The sequence below is a fragment of the Filicampus tigris genome, chromosome 18, assembly GCF_054856515.1.
Source record: "Filicampus tigris isolate MCC_2025a chromosome 18, RoL_Ftig_1.0, whole genome shotgun sequence".
NCBI classification, from domain to species: domain Eukaryota; kingdom Metazoa; phylum Chordata; class Actinopteri; order Syngnathiformes; family Syngnathidae; genus Filicampus; species Filicampus tigris.
This window is the reverse complement of record NC_141234.1, coordinates 6,382,804-6,400,087: the sequence shown is the minus strand read 5'-3', so window position 1 is coordinate 6,400,087 and position 17,284 is coordinate 6,382,804. Positions and strand designations below refer to the sequence as shown.

General features: G+C 41.8%; 1 protein-coding gene and 1 long non-coding RNA gene across 10 annotated transcripts in view; both read left to right on the top strand.

Annotated features, from left to right (window-relative positions):
- Positions 1-9,473, top strand: part of ctdp1 (CTD (carboxy-terminal domain, RNA polymerase II, polypeptide A) phosphatase, subunit 1) — a 29,670-nt gene extending 20,197 nt beyond the window's left edge. Inside the window, exon 15 of the mRNA XM_086014080.1 lies at positions 7,800-9,473. Coding sequence (XP_085870206.1) covers positions 7,800-7,980 — 181 coding nt within the window. The 3' untranslated portion in view covers positions 7,981-9,473. The remainder of the gene's footprint in view (positions 1-7,799) is intronic.
- A 1,804-nt stretch (positions 9,474-11,277) lies between these two features.
- LOC147132203 (uncharacterized) lies at positions 11,278-16,521 on the top strand. Of its 9 annotated transcripts, XR_015082256.1 has the most exons (11): positions 11,511-11,638; positions 11,760-11,805; positions 11,916-12,939; positions 13,137-13,204; positions 13,295-13,430; positions 13,974-14,011; positions 14,089-14,550; positions 14,614-14,690; positions 15,561-15,872; positions 15,963-16,035; positions 16,103-16,521. It is a non-coding gene; the product is annotated as an uncharacterized LOC147132203 (long non-coding RNA). The 9 variants fall into 9 exon arrangements; XR_015082250.1 differs by having other exon boundaries at positions 11,278-11,511; positions 11,604-11,638; positions 11,916-13,430; XR_015082255.1 differs by having other exon boundaries at positions 13,137-13,430.
- The last annotated feature ends 763 nt before the right edge of the window (positions 16,522-17,284 follow it).

Below are 17,284 nucleotides of genomic sequence, written 5' to 3'. Positions count from 1 at the left end.
AACAAACGAGGTTGGCGCAAAGTAGTCGGTGACGGTTGCTACTCGCTAACTGGTACTTGACTCGTCGTGTCTGTGATGGCGCTCAAACGACAAAGCTGTGGAGCGTAAAGCGATGATTTTATTCCGAATTTTTCTAAAGGTTAGTTTTCTCTAGCCGCTGTAGTGTGCCTACTTCTAAAGTGAAGGCACTAAATGACAAGTCGGCCATTAAAGGAACGTTACAAACTGTTGTGGCTTTTTGTGATAGGCTGGCCTAGTTTGCGCCTCTTTTTGTTCATCTAACGTTTTCCACACTAATTTTTCATCCACTTTGTCTGCCACGGATGGATGACTGACGCTAATAATTCATATCGGTTATCATCTTGGACTCATTTTCTGCTTTAGACAAGAGTTCATTGAGAGCACTATTTTCTTGAAGGGCCATAATGCACCAGCTACCTGCATTGTCATTTGTTTTATTGCAACTGCGGGGAATCGTCGTTTAAGTCACAGTGGTTTGCAGTAAATGGCACACGAGGACAATTTTCACATGCTTGTCCACTTTGATAAAGTCCGAAAAAAACCACCACAGTATGCGATTAATTCCGCCCCGGGCGTTTGTGAGCAGGGTTGTTATAAGTGCTGATTCAGCATTATTAGCTGTGCAGCAGTGTTACATGAATTATTAAAGCACATCAAGGGTAATATTATATGTAGTCACGCAAAGTCATAAAATTCCTTACAGAAATGTCTAAAAGTGTAAAAGTGCCTCTATTTTCTCATGGAAAAAAAGTGGTGTACGTCTGTATTCCCAGACAGGTCCCTGAATAGTACCAATATACCTCCTTGGTGGAGATTTAGTCCTGGGCTGCTGATGAAATGACTCTGGTAGCAATTTCTCGTCAGGTCATTGTTGCTGTGGTCCTAGAACAAAATCGATTTAGTTGAGAATGACTTCCCCCAAAACCCAACCACCTACACCCACCCCCCCACAAGTGTCTCTGATCTTCGCTACCAAACTTTGCGCGGAGCTCTTAAACTGAGGATTTTTTTTTTTTTTTTTTTGAATGACAAGATCCAAAGAATACTGTTGCAGAATAAGATTGCAAACAACAAAATGGAGCTTTTGTTCTCGTAGTTTCTTTCCACCAACGGCATTTGCACGGATAAATAGTCATCATGGCACAATACACGCTGCACAATGGCGACTCGGAATTCAATCTTGCGTGTGTGACAGGCTGCATTCAAGCTGCACTGTAAGTTCTAGAAGATCACATTCAGTTATTTTATTGTTATCGCCCGCTTATTGTACAGTCGGCTTATCCACACGCGCTTCTTTTCTTGGTCCTAATAAGTTTTAATTCCTGCTCTTAGGGTCATTGGCACATTTTAGATCCTGTTTGATGATCATTGAGATGAAGTCTCTCGATCCAGGTTTATTCACCACATGCAGTGCTTTATTGCAGTTGTTGGGTGATAATAATTCAGCATATAAATCATCTCTTCTTTGAGGATATTAATTTTCTGGGAGGAGTTGGTTACTCATTTATTTTAATGGGCGATTCGGACACAATTAGATTGCCTAGAATGCAAATCTATAACTGGAAACCCAATCACTGTTTCAAAAGCAAGCCCAAGCAGCAGCTTGATTGTAAATTGCCCGTCAGTATTGTTTTTCTCTAATAGAATAATATACATCGCCCACTATAAATTCTCCACTTCTCAATAAAGGAAGCAGAAGTCGTAAATCGCCGTACTATGCGTTGATCACCTCGTTAGCGCCTGGCACTGTTGCTAGGATGACCTCAAACGAGTTGATCGCAATAGATTGTATCTGTCACAGAAGGTTGAATATGAAAAGGTTGTTTGCACTTATAATCACCGTCATCATGTTCAAGTTAAAATTGAGCAGCCCGGTTCGGATAAAACGCAGCAGCGCCCCGGAAAAATGCAATTATTCAAAGCTCGACGCTTATCTGACAAACACTCTGGGTCGCCTCGGTAGTTGCAGCCTTTTTGATCAGTGTTTGCTTTGATCCGCATTAAAGCTAAAAATAAAAGTATAGCCCCTCTCGCGGCGTAAATTGGACCTACTTACTTTCCCGTTGTTGTTTTTTTTCCCCCCCCCACACAGTTTTTATTCTTCACTAGATTTGGGCGGAATGTTCTTCTGAAAATGCGTCGCTTTCTTGCTTCTCATCATTGCAGTTGACTTTTCAACAACCCTGTCATTATTTCCATTCAGTGTTGAAACATATTGTTTAATTACCAAAAAACATCAAAACGCTTTGCAATTTGCAGTTGACATGGAGAGCTCGTGCTCAATTTAGGAATCATGTTTTTCCCCCTAGGGTGTGATGGAAAGATGGTTCATTCGTTCCCAAGTCACAAATGCTTTTTTAATTGAACAGGCAACTTCTCAAGTTACATTTTTTGAGATACAAATGTCAAAATTCACCTGCTTTAACCTAAAATGGAAGAAATGTTTTTCCAAACCTTTGGGTAAAAAAAATCTTTTTATTTAATCCCATATTGGTTGAGTTCCAGGACATTTTCGAGGTTCCGATTTCCACTGCAATATCTTGATGGGGAATTCCAGCATGTTTTGCACAACTGACATGTTCTATGGTTAAAAAGCTCTCTCTTCTTTCTCCAACTGCTTTATATTTGAGTCATGCGAATTGGCAAATGAAGCCATTACCTCTTCATAAGTTAAAGTCGAGTTTTCTAATTAGATACGCCCGAAGGCCCTGTTGTGAGTAATTGTTTTTATCGATTTTCTGATACCCAAAAGACTGCTCTAATGGTGCCGTGTTTGTTCAAACGATTAAATTGGATTTGTGATTCTGTTGGCTTCAATCGACTGATTGGCAGCACTTTGGTGTTTGTTGTTTTTTTTCAATGCCAAACCTTCGTGCATGTCCGTCTGCTGTGCTGCTCTGTTCAAATGAATGAAAATGTCAAGCATGGACCTAAAGTTTGAGGTCGCGAGAGACATAAAACAGCCTAATGGATTTTTCTTATCGCAAAATAAGAAACGTTTACATTCGGTGGGGGTTTAATAAATGTAAACACTGTACGGTATGCGACAGAAGCCTTTGACAGCCTAATTCTTAGTCAAGTGCCTTCTTGCGTGAGATGCGATACAATCAAACCTGCCTCCTCTAGACGTAGCTCAGCCGTGCGAGCAAGGCAGCAGACAGCGAGGAACAAAAAAAATGCTTAGGCAGGCTTTTAATGTACTGTATGAAAAAAGAAAGAAGGGGGGAATATGTTAGCAGCAAGACCAAAACTGCAAGTAATCTGACCCATTTCCCCCCTCTTGGTCCATACCTGCAAGCTGCTTGCCTAAGCAATTTTTTTTTCCTTGTTGTTTTGTTATAGCTCAATACGACTCCCAGGAGAATGACAGCCTATTTCGAGCTGTTGTTTATGGCTACGCATGCAAAATTCACAAATGCGTAAAACTCCCCGCATGGAAATGTGCAAAAGGTGTCTCAGGGTAATGCATAATAAGGTTTAGTTTGAAATGAATCACATGTACAAGGGTTTGAGCACAATATCTTGGGTATCTTTTGCCGAATTTGTCCCCAGGCTAATGCTAAAGTCAATGTAAAATCCCATTGACATGCTAGCAGGAATTAGTGTGAACCTCCGCGAGTGATATTCCTTCAAACAACGAATATTCGCACACAATCTGTGAAATATTAGTTATATTTATTGAGATCAATCACATTTTTTATTTCATTGTAGGCATGCATGCACAACCCAGAAGAGGCCAACGTGCGCACAGCAGAAACAGCCGATGTTCATTTGTATTTATTGCAAATATTTTTAGTGGAATCTTATTTTACTTCGCTTCTGTTTTACTTTCTGGTTGTTCTTTCAACTTAGTGTATATTTAAAGCTGAGTTTTGAAGGATTCAAGGAATTCCAACACAGATTTACACGTGATATGGCAGGTAATACGATCTCAAGGCGCCAGGTTAGCCCAGTAAATCCCAAGATTTGTGCAAATAAAAAATAGAACAACAAAATTACAAAAATACATATGATGAAGCGAATATGGATCTACTTGTTCAGGGTTTGAATGTGTGCAATGATGCGAGGCAGCAAAGGTGTAGCGGAATGAGAATAAATACCAACTTTTGAAATCAATGAATAATCGTTTTTATGAATCGTGATTTCAATATCATTCAAAAATAATCCTGTTTCCATTATTGCCCTGCCCTGATCCAGTACCACTATTATGTTTTGGTACCATGCAGTGATATTTTTTTTTATTATTATTATTATTTTATTTTATTTTATTTATTAAGCCTTGATTTTCCCATAGCTGAGAATGTGAGTGGTAACGGTTATTGACAAATAATCGGCCATTTGCGCTGCGATGGGAGATTGGCCTCTCTCCCAAAGCCAGCTGGGATAGACTCCAGCTCGCTAACGATCCTAATGACTGTAAGCAGTTCATAAAATGAATTGATAGACGGATAGTTCATTGCTTAGACTTTAAACATTAGTTGGAAGAGTAGCCACAACTCCTTTGGCCAACTGTGACTCGCCGTATGGTCTTTTAATCAACAGCATTGCTAAAAGAGACACTCTGTTCTTTTGAATTACCCAAATCGCAACTTTAAGCGTTATTGATTGGGAAGCATCCAGTGGCCGTCTGTGCTTGCCGCTCCCAATTCGACCCCGTATGACTATTACCCACAGTATGTCAGGAGAATTGCATCTCGGAATGGAGAATCCTCGTTTGGAGTACCTCATTAGCGTCCACCTTTTCGCGCCGGGGCAATTAGCGCCTTGCGGAGGCTGCGCTTTTAGCTCAGTGCACTCCGCCCACTCAAAAGGCTGATGAGGAGGGAATATCAAATAAGTTGTTCTGTGGCTTTGTAATATTTCACGTTTGGGATGGTGTTGAAAAACGCATTTGCCTTTTAAGAATCATTTCCACCTGCAATGGTAGCCTTGTGGACGGGGGGCTTCACAACGCATAATAAATTCACCGGTCTAATTTGCCTGGTTAATTAAATGAAAGTCCTTCTTGTACATCTCATTGCCTGGCCTCCCTACATTCGAATGCATGATAGAGCCGCGCACACACTTACGGGGCCCGGAGTACATTTACAAGAGCGGCTACAGATAATGGGATGGTTTCTGCAAACATGAAAGGTACACTTGCAACACATGTTTGCAGATAATTAAGAAGAAACAGCTCCATAAATAGCTTCTCGGCAATACCTTTGAAGATGATGTACTCAAGAGCACTTTAAGACACAGCAACCAAGATCAGGGGAAAAAAAAAAAAAAAACGGAATTTTTAAAAAGGGGATTTTCTCCAGGGGTCTTTGCTGAAACAGATATTGATTTATTCTAGATGACCTTCACACTGCCGGGGCAACAATTTCTGAATTTGGAATGTGACTTCTCTCCTTGACACGTTGCTTGAGTAGGCTTTATTATTTGTGAGCTATTAACGATAAAGCAAGGGCATCCGGGGTGGGTTGGGGGCCTGGTTGTGGAACTCCGGAGAAAGCCAGAACTTGATTTAAATATTCTGTGACAGAGTCGCCGAGCTCTAAAGGGGTTTAAGCCGTTTTGGTTGAAAAGTCTGCTTAAAACTGGCTCAACTCGTGGAAATCCTTTTTTAAAAGTTGAGGATTTTTTTTTTGGACCCATTCACTGTGTGCTTTCATGTTAGTTGTTTCTCAACTCCTCCGCAATGCTGTCAAACTAATTTCCTGTCGTTCTTACTTATCAATAACTTGCTCGTAATATAAAATAAAAATAATTACTTCAGCCGTAGCATCATTTTTTTCCTCCATAAATTTGGTCACACCGTGAAATGACTTTTAAAAAAAAAAACGTAATTAGTCCCTGCTCCTCATTGTTAAGTATCATAAAAGTTGCTCACCGCTTGTGATTTATTGGTGTGGATGTGTCATGGCTGTCTGTAGGTGGTGGGATTAATAGATAAGGATTTAGATTGGATGTAATGACTTGAAGCCAGAAGCAATAAAGTCTCCTTGGCATCGCCTCCCATTGTCTTGGCTGCGCGTGCTGGGGAATGGGAAAAAAATAAATAAAATAAAGGTACTTCGTTTTTATTGAAATTTGTTTCTGCGTGTCTGCATATACACAATAACCTCCTAAGCAGGTCTATTAAGCAGCCAGGATAAGATAAATCCTATTACTGAATGCACTGCCCTGGGATTTGCCTCATTTTCTCCACACTTTGGCCAAATAAATACTCATTAATCCCTTATTTCATTGGAGGCAGACCCTCGCGTTAACCCCTGACCAGCCAGTCTTCAACTCGTGGCTCTGGAAATGAAGCCTTATGTACATCTGAAGGAGCCTATTTTTTGTTGAGACGCCACTCCAAAAAAAAAAAACACTTGGCGCATGTCGTACGGTCTGCAGGGGTCCTCCCAGCCTGTCACGTCGGCGGCCTCCGGGCTAATATAGGCTGACTTCTAACCTTTAATGAACACAAAACTGCAGTCCTGCTGTTGTGGGATGCTGTCTGACAGCGCTGCGGTCTAATGAAGGGGTTGGGGGGGGGGGGGGGGGGCTTCTCAGCAGTATTGGTGTCAGACCCCCCACCAATAAGTAGACGACCCGTGCGCACCTCATTAGCATCACGCAATGTCCTTCTGCAGTGTTTGCATGAGTCATGGGGAACCTCGAGTGGTTCGGAAAGATGGGGGGGGGGGGGGCATGTTTACAGCCGCAGCGATGCCTTCTCGAGCCACTTAGCCACTACAATTCTGATGTGTGTTGAACTTAGTGGGTTGAAAGCTTGTGAAAGTGTGTGGACCAAGAAAGACACCGAAACATTTGGAGTTAGAGCTCCCTAAAAAACACAGCGAGGTTCATTATGCAGAATATGAAGTTGTTGCTAAGAAGTCCAGTTTATTTATATAGCCCTTAATCAGAAAGGAGTCTCAAAAGGCTTTGCAAGCCCACAGTTTACAAAAATCAATGACACATCCTCTTGTCTAGACCTCGAATGCAGCCAAGGAAAAACCCATTGAAGGAAACAAAAAAAAGAAAAGAGGAAGAAACGTTGTGTGTTCACAGATGCGTATCAGAGTGGCCAAGTGATGCTCTGCATTGTTATTCAAAACAGCATGAGAGACCATTTAATGAAATGAAGCACAACAGGTAGACAGATGCCTCCGGGTATTTGGTTCTCCTCAGATCTTGTCCCGGTCAGTCGATGTAGAATCTTCCACATAAAAGCCTCACTTCAATCGTTGCCAGCTCTTCACGCAGGAGAGGAGAGTGGAGAAGTAGCAGTAAAACAGGCTAAAATTGGTCGGATACTGATATTCGACTATGCCTATATTTTAATCATACAGTACATCCTGACCCGTTAGTTCCAACTGCTACTCGGGGAAGTTTCAGTTCAAAATATCCAACAATAAGCGTCATACAGGCGGAAATTCTCAAGTTGATGCTTCAAAATTACACTTGCCCGAAAAGCTCCACTTAAATATCTTGAATGAAAAATGTACTTACTGAATTAACACAATGGATATCAGGCTCACATTGAAGGGAAATTACATCACATTTTTCCTTTTACCCTGCTGTTGCATTGGCAGATATTTGCTATTAATATCTGATGCTATTAATATTGCTTGTGAGAGGCCTGATTCGGATCCAAGGCTATCCAATTCCATGCTTTATTTTTTTCCTATTTACGCTGCCATGACTGGGTCACATGGGAGAAAATAACATGAATCCATCCAGAGTTGGCAGTGGCACGATGGAAGATGAGTCGGACTCGCTAAAACATCGTTTCTCGTCTGCAGGGGCCACAAACGAAAGCATGACAATGACAAGGATGACGACGACGACAAGGACGACGAGTCCTCCAAAGAGTCTGATGACGACGACGAAGAAGAAGAAGAGGAGGAAGAGGAGGAAGGAAGTTCCTCAGAGGCGGACGAGATGGCTGCCGCTTTGGAGGCGGAGCTCAATGACTTTATGTGAAGTGGGACACGTACGCGCACGTACGCACACACACGCACACGCTGTAATTAAAACAATGAATGTCCTGTACAGAAATGACATGTTGCTGTGTTTTGTAGCATTAATATTCCCGATTGCCTTTTTGTGGCCATCAATCAATTTGACATTATTTTATTGTGAGGGAAACAAAATGTTGGTAAAATAAATTTGATACTTATGAGTTTGGTTTTGTTTTGGGTTTTTTTTCTACTTCAATTTTTATATTTGTTATTGAGAGAAAAAGAAAAAAAAAACGTGGCGATACACCTTCCAAATGTTGTGGCCGCTCATGCCAAAGAATTCTGTAGGTTTGCCAAGTTGTGCAGCTAAACATTATTTTTATTATTTTATTAGTGTCAACACTGCAACACTGGTTCGTCACGTTTGTACATATATTGATGATGTGATTTTTGACCTCCTCTAGTGCACTTTGACATTGTTGTTATCACCTTTTCTTGACAACCTTGTACAACTAGTTAGAGCCAACTATACTTCATGTGTTGTGGTGTAAAAACGCCCTTCACGTCATCTCATGCAGCTTGTACATCCCTAAACACTCCTAGCTATACATGTTGTCACTTTTATTTATGAAATACAACTGTTGTGTATCGCTTTCACGTTATTGATGGGGTTGAAAAGGTGCTGGGAAACATGCCCCCCCCCCCCAAAAAAAAGAAATAAAAATAATTAAGTATATTTGTGCACAAAGTCATCCCAAATTGTGTGTGTTGGGGAAATTTTTTTTAATGGTGATTCATGGGATGTTTATGGCCCAAATTGTAATTGATGACAGCTTATTTATTTCCAGGTAAATGGTAGGGTTGCAAAAAATCATTTAGAATTGCGTAACAAACAAATTACATAAAAAGTGTACAGCGAACCCTTGCAAATTTGCAGCTTTGCGTTCACAAATTTGCCTACTCATGGATTTTTTCTTAGGGGGAAATCAGCCTCTGTTAACCTTGTTCTTTTCGTGCTTTGTCGAATACAAAAAGTGCTTTGCCGCCATCTTGTGGCATCAGTAGGCAATTATAAACCGTCTGGGTAGAGCATCCATTACTTCACCGCATTCGTTAATGCGCTTAGCAACAGAATAAAAATATGAAGTCAGCCCAAATGAAAGTTCATATTTAGCTACTTTTTATCGGTTTGAACCACCTTACGATTTAGTTATGCAGGTTTCGGGTTGTTTTGGGCATATTTTGTACTTTGTAATTAATGGCAGACAGTTTTCATGCATTTCAATCATAAACATTGTATTGTGGTCAGGTCAGGATGTATATATGTATTTTTTGTTTTTTTTACATCAATAATAATACTGGCTCCAGTATTAAAAACCTCAACCATTTCATTTCCAGTCATCCCCCTTGTTATCCTTTGTATTCATTCTTTTTAATCATCATTGGAATAGATGTTGCATTTTCCTACTCAACACTGACAGAGAAAAAACTTTGATGAAATAAAGATGTTTGAAACAAAAACGATGCAGTAGCATTTCTTTCCCACTGACAGGCATGAAATTTGGCCTCTTTTGCCGCTGCATGACAGCCGAGCCTAACGGCGTAATCATGGTGTGCAACACCGCAAGACTCCAGTCAGCCACTTAATGGCTCCTTTGTCATGGAAACCATTGGTGAGCCATTAGGCCGTGTTCCATCTTGCCGCTCGGCTCGGGACAAGCGGGGGTCATTACATGGGCGCTATTGATCATATTAGGGAAGAGACAACATGTTGTTTCCTCTTTTTAATGTCTTTTTTATCAACAGTGAGTCATGTTTTCCACACTTTTCCCAGCCTGAGCCAAAATGTTGATGTCTGTGAGGTGCCGCCGGAAGTAACCAACATTAGGCAACATAATGGCTCGTCGGGTGCCAGGTTGATTATACCCCGAGTGGCACTCACAAGACGGGCAGGTTAATGTAAACATTACAGCTGTATTGTGGTCCTCAAAGGGAGAGGGGAAGTATGAATCCATCAGATAGTCCTGATGGATGTAGGGTTGCAAAAGGATGGGAAATTTCTGGTAAATTTAATGGGAATTTAAGAATTTTAGAAACACTCCAAATTGGCTTGGCCAATGCATACCATTCCACTTCTTTGCCTTTAAAAAATCTTGGGTTGCTTTCACAGCATGCTTTGGGTTATTGTCCATCTGCCCTGTGAAGTGCCGTTTTAGAGCCAAAAGGAGAATTGTGTACCTGTCCCAATATAATTTTGCTAAACATATTTTAATGAATAAAACTGGTCAAGGAAATTTTAAATGAATTCTGTTTTAAAAATCAAACGTGGCCCTTGAGCACACAACCCGCAATCATGCCTGAATTCTTGGAGGTGTTTTTGAAGGGTTCTTATATCATGATCACATGAGACTCACAAGCCGTATTCATCGCCATAGTAACGCTTTGCATGTTTCATGTGAACGTTGATACCTTATCCGAAGTTAATCTTGTGGGTAAGATTTTAGATTATTACTTGTCTTACATGAGTGTAAAAGTGTATCATGACTGACTAAAATGTACATGCGCACGCAGAGTCGATACAGTAAGCGTGACACTTATCAGCGCCTCAGTCATTAACCGCTGAGAATATTAATCATCCTCATCCCACAGCTCATTTCCGCTCGCCCTGAAATATGACTCTCTCATCTTTTGTCTTCTTGCACTCCGCCATATACTGCATTTGTTTCATTTCAAACATCAAAATCTTTTCGCATTATACGAAGTCTGATTTCATGTGTGACGCCTCCGTGCATTGCTTGCATAAAATAGTCCCCCAAACAAAAAAACAAACATCTGAGAGTGTTTGTGAGAGAAAACGGGAAGCGAGATTATGATGAGTGGAAATAAAATTGTGGGCAAAAGTATTGAGACAAACCCAATCATTATAATATATCGGCTTGGCGAGATCAACATTTTTTTCTCGAGGTGCACGGACTTGCTATACATTAAAAATGTCTGATTGTTTCGTTTTCTTTCGCAATTGTTATAATGTCAAAGGAAATGTTATTGATATGTAACATTGAACATTCTGTCAATAAAATAAAAAACAAACAAAAAACAGGTCTCATGATGACAACAACAACAACAACATATGTCGCGTTTTACTCGAATTTCCGTATTCCATTCAGTGTTCAACTTTATATTATTATTTTTACAACGTATAGGACTCGTCTATTTATTAATATCTCGTCTATTTATTTTGGATTCCCGGAAGTTGTCACCGTCAGCATTTCTCATACTGACCAGCAGATGGCGACAACTTGGCGCCTGAAGACGATGTAGTGTTATGTAATGATCACAAGGTTGTCGTACTTCATGGCATGTGGCGTGAAATTGAAACAACAATTTCCACGGTAAACCAAAGCAGTCATCATGGCAGGTCACCGGATGGCGCTAGTGTCCAGAGTGCCGATAAAAACAAGGAGAAAAAGTTCGGTTTGAAGAGGCGGACGTGACGTCAGGCCTGCAGAGCGATTGCAGACAGGTGTGCAAGAAGATCGACTGCAGACTGCAGGTGCGGCAAGATGGCGGCCGAGCGCGTGGCTTGTGAACACACGAGTAAATGTTTGTCGCTGTTTGTCACAATGACAGTTTTGCCGTTTGCAGGATTTGCAGACTTGAGGGACGCAGCAGCGTTTGAGGTTTGAGCACAGCACGCTACAATCCACTGTCCTTTGCGTGATTTAGCACATTGTGGCCTTTAGTGAACACACAAGCAAATGTTTATCGTTGTTTCTCACGATGACATTTTGCTTTTTGTAGAATTTGCACACTTGAGGGACGCAGCGGCGTTTGAGGTTTGAGCACAGTAAGCTACAATCCACGTTCTTTTGCGTGATTTAACACATTGTGTGTCTTTAGTGAACACACGAGCAAATGTTTGTCGCCGTTTCTCACATGACATTTTGCTTGTTGCAGGATTTGCACACTTGAGGGACGCAGCAGCATTTGAGCACAGCACGTTACAATTCACTCTCTTTAATTGATTTAACACATTCTCCTCTGTTTCTTTTGCCATGATTTCAAATGTTTTAGGTTTGTTTTTAATGGCGCATTATTTGTTGTAAATGACACACCAGCAACTATTTTCACGGTAAGCCAAAGCAGTCATGAAAGGTCACCAGGTGGCGCTAGTGTGCAAAGCGCCGTTGAATAAACAGGCCAAGAAGGTTGCCTTGGATTGGCGGACGTGACGTTGGGCCTGCAGATCAGTTGGAAACAGGTGTGCAAGAAGGGATTCATCTATGGAGTGCCGGTGCGGCAAGATGGCGACCGACCGCGTGACCTTTTCTCAGCTAAGTGAACACACGAGCAACTGTTTTGCTTTTTGCAGGAGTTGCACACTTGAGCGACGCAACAGCATTTGAGCACAGCACGTCGCAATTCTTTGCTTGATTTAACACAACCCTTTGTTTCTTTTGCCTTGATTTCAAATGTTTTTTTTGTTTTTAATGCTGGCCAGCTTTTTTTTTTTGTTGTTCTTGGGAATTGAACTGCAAGATGGTCTTGTTTGACGAATTGTTGGTGTTTATTGAATATGCTGTTTTATTTCAGGTGGTATGTAACTTTGTTTCTGTATTTTTCTAATTTCCTTGTCTGGTCTTATTGTGAATGTAACTTTTTTTTAAAATTGTGAATAACCCGCCACGTGTGCAATTTTGTTTCCTTGAATGTTTGTTGCTTTACGAACTTGTTAATGTAATTTTGTCTAATACTTGATGCCAATAGTTGCAAATTTGTATTTAAACCCTTTTTGCTCCAAATACAGCCAAAAATTGTGGCTGTTCAATCACTGCTGGTAAAAAAAAAAAAAAAAACACACATACCTCAGAACCATTTGCACGCATTCGGTTCGGGTCGCAGGAACACTTCATCGCATTTGCACGGCTAAGCTCAACTCGGCCATTTTTGCAACACATTTGGATTACCTGTCCAATTTGGGGTAAGTTGTGCTACATTATGAGCTGTTTTGTGTACTTGTATCGCTAACATGCGGACGTAGAATGCCAATGACAAGTATTTTTGAAGAAATTTGACAGATTCTGTACCTAGACAGCTTTCAACACTCGCAGTTTATTAAATGTCACTCTAGTATCTGTAATTCCAAAAAAAAAAAAAAAATCTAATTTCTGTTTGCAGAACTAAAAAAGGCAAGGCTCCTTCAATACAAAGCAAGAAGGAGGACCTCAGACCAGCTAAAAATAACTGTAAAATTTCAGCTTATTTGTGGCTGCAACTGTGTGCACTGTGATTTCATCCAGTCTAAAATAATTTCTGTTTTTTTTTGTATGTCTTAGTCCAATTGGAAGGACCAGACTGTACAAATGTGCACTGTTGGGCAGTGCCTAAACTTTTGTGGATTCCGCAAGTGACATGCTCACTACATGCTCACTGCCCACACTGAAAGGTTGCTCAAACTGAGTGGGAGGAAAGGTAAGTCAACTTTTTTTTTTCTTCAAACAAATGTTGGCATCAAGGAATTACAGCGCAGGGGTTTTACGGTGCACTCAGTCATAGTGATCAACACAAAACCTTTCCTGTCAAGGTTGTGGAGGCACCGAATTTGGTGTGAGGCACCAAAAGGAACCGGACCAGGCTAATGAGTACCTTTTTTTTTTTTTCCTCTCCCCCTGGGGGGGGGGGGGGGGGGGGGGGGGACAAAAAGCCAGGTAAAAATACGTGCGCCACTAAAATAAGTGGAGCGTGAAGAAATATGGCCCTCAAGTCATATGCCGATTTTAGTTTTAGGCTGAACGGCACATCTCTGTATTGGGATGTTTTGTTGTTTAGTCTGTGTTTTAGTAACCTGTCACTTTTGTACTTTTTCACTGCCCTCCCTGTGTTGATGACTCTGCAGGTTGTTGTATGGCGGCGGTTAAACTGGATGGTTCGAGAGCCACCCAGAACCGCCGGATGAGTTACACATTAGCGCACGGTGAAGTGAGCAGCACAACTAATTGCACATGTGTTTTGCAGGCTAGACGATGAAAGAATGGATGAGGGTGACCAACAAGGTAGATGCTCCAATCAAATAAGCAAGTGACATACAACTGTTTTAATTTCTGACGCTTTTGCTGTGTGGATTTTGCAGCCGCAGACGGGGCAAGATCTGAGGTGGACTGCTTCCGCGAGAGGCGTCTCTCTGGAGTGTTCTGCGTCGACAGATCGAGCGAGCCACGTTCTGAGGAAGAACGGCTTCCTGCCTGTCGTCTTGGACTTGCGAAATAGCCTCATGCTGTTTGAGTTGACACTGTGAAATGTTGCCGCCTGCTCATCCGGGAAGGGGTTCCGTCCTCTGTGGTCACTTCACGAGGTGGTGTCACTAATCTTAATCCACTGTGGGTTTGCTCGAAGGGCTCCACGAATGCACTTGTCGTTGCAGGATGGAGAACGAGCCGCTCGGGACGGAGCCCGTCGCGTCCAACCGCAGCGGCGTAAAAGTGCAAATGTGTGGCAATATCATGGCAATGAGCACAAGTGTCATGGTGTGCCGCGCTGATGCTTGTTTTGCAGGCTGGAAGAGGAGCCGGATGAAAGGAAAGGCCCGGCTAAGGTAACAACACACACATGGCAACTCAAACAAGTGGCACAACTACAATTTTTGTTGTTGTTGCAGCACAGCTCAGACGGAGCAATTCCACGAATCAAGCAGCACAGCGACTTGTGTATAATTTGTCTGCGAGTGTGTCCATGGTAAGCAGGTGTTTGTTTTTTGTGCTATTGGTGTGTAGTGTATTATGTAAATTAGGGCTGAACGTTGAAGGAAAATGTAATTGCGATTTCCCCTCCGCCCCACTTTGGGATTTTTCTTTCTCTCCCAAGGCTCTTTTCTCATGTATTTTTCAACAGTCCATATTTATGACAATATCAAATGTCTTATACACTAGGATACTAAGGTAAAGGCAAATTAAGCATTATGAAAGGTGACGACTAGGGAGAGGCCGATTATCGGGGCCAATATTTGGCATTTTGGCGGGCACCTGCCTTTTTTTTTTTTTTTTTTCATTTCAAGCCTGACAAATTAAAAACTGCTTAATTCGTGCTTGCTGCAGCGTGCTTCTCTCTCTGTTTCCTGCACCACTGGCCCTGCCTGCATAGGCAAATTGCCCTGCCCAAAGCACCATCTGATTGGTTCCTTTTTCAGTGCGTAACAGCCAATCAGCGTAAAGCTCAGCGTAAAGTGTGCTCCCTGCTCGCTCGCTCTCTCCGTCTCCTGGACGAGCCAGGCACATACACGACGGGAGTCGGTGAGTTAGACTTCGCCGAACTTTTAGTAAATGTAAGTCTACTATAACTCGTAACATTACTATGAGCCCTTCTATGTCATATAAACACAAGGGGCAGTTCTGCTCGCCACAGTAAGCTGCCTTGCGGCTCAAGCTAACCACTCCCCCAACTTCACAACAGTTAATTTGCTTTGTGAACGACATAGCTCCTAAGAGAAGAAAAGTTGCTTATAATATAGGGAAATGGTGATAAAAGTAAGATGTGTGTCTGTGGAAGCCATGTCATGAAAAGCTTTATTTATAGAGCACTTTAAAACATCCCCCTTCTGCTTTACAGACTGTTACTCGGCAGCAGTGGGGTGAGATGGCGCAAATGACTGCCAGTTGGGAGTACTCATCACTCAAGCAGCCAATCGGGTGACAAACGCATACCTGATTGTACCGAATGTTTTGCAGGATGAACAATGAGCCGGATGGGGGTAACGGGCAATGAAATGAGCTCGTGACATCCAACTACAGTATATCCTCTGTTGCTGTTGCTGCAGCAGGGTGGAGAAGCACAACAGGGTCAGAAGTATGAATGTACAGTCCCACAAGTAAAATGGTTTAGCAAGGGTGGGAGCGGAGCTGGATGCAAGGCTGGACAAAGGTAACAAAACGCATGGCAAATGTAGAAGCCAGTGGTACACTCACAAATTTTTTTTTTTTTTTTTTCCCCTCTCCTTTCTTCTCGTCGCAGGGCTCAGAAGGCCATCGATGTGATGACAAAGAGGAAGGACGGCTGCGAGATGAACAGCTTCTCGGCTCTTGAGGTGAGTGTCAAAGTCGTGCATGTTAACGTGGATGTCGAGGCCTGTTACGAGTCTTTCTTTGCGGTAGCCTTCCCCAACGATAGGTGCGGGCGCTCGGACAGCAAAGCGCCAACTCGAATGGGAGAGTGTTTTTCTTCCACTTGGTGTGTGTGTGTGTGTGTGTGTGTGTGTGTGTGTGTGTGTGTGTGTGTGTGTGTGTGTGTGTGTGTGTGTGTGTGTGTGTGTGTGTGTGTGTGTGTGTGTGTGTGTGTGTGTGTGTGTGTGTGTGTGTGTGTGTCCTCTCTGTCACTAACTCACTGGGTGTGCACTGACTAACACTGAGACAGCATTTTGTACTGAGCCGTTCGTCAAGGCAACAATGCTTTGTTGGAGTAACTTCTCTGAAATATTGTTTTGACATGTTTGTATTTTCTTTTGTGTGAAACGACATGTATTTTTGTATGTTCCAAATGTGCCTTTGTACTTGAATTAAAATTGTGAAATGGTTTCAAGTGGTCTATTTTTTAACATTGGAGAGGGAGTACATGTCATGTTTTATAAAAATGGCTATGTTCAGCGTGGCGTTCTCCTAAACATTCCATGATAAGGTATTATTTAAAAAAAATTATAGTAAGGTGTTTTTTTTTTGGGGGGGGGGGGGCATGTATTGTAAGGTGTCTTTTTGGAAAAAACCCACCATGTATTGTATGTTGTTTTTGGGGAAATAAACTACCATGTATATAGTAAGGCGTTTTTATGGGAAAAACGACGATGTGTATATACATATAGTAAGATGTGTTTTTTTTTTTTTTTTCATGAGTTAACCAGAAATCATGACTAGTATATATACTGTACATGTGTTTATATGCAGTTGGTGTTAAATTGGAAATTGCATTAGAAATGTCAACGAAGTGCATTCAATTTGATTTGCTGATACTTGCGGAAATGCTGAATTTTGTCGAGAGAATCAGTTATTCCTCATTACATCGCGCACACCTGTGTGCAGTGTAAGTGCAATACACACTGGACAGTTATACGGTTGGGGTTAAAATAGGTGGAAGGTTTTCTTTTTTTTTCTGATAATTGTTTTTCCAGATAAGGGTCAAGATGGCAAAAAAGAAATGTACACATCCTGCACAGGCCATGACCAATTATTGCACTGTCAAAAGATGCTTCGTAAATACACACGTTGGAGAGAGACACGCGGTTAGCGTCGGTTGCACGCAACTCATAGAGACGTGACACATTACGGCGGGGCTCGAACCGCTCA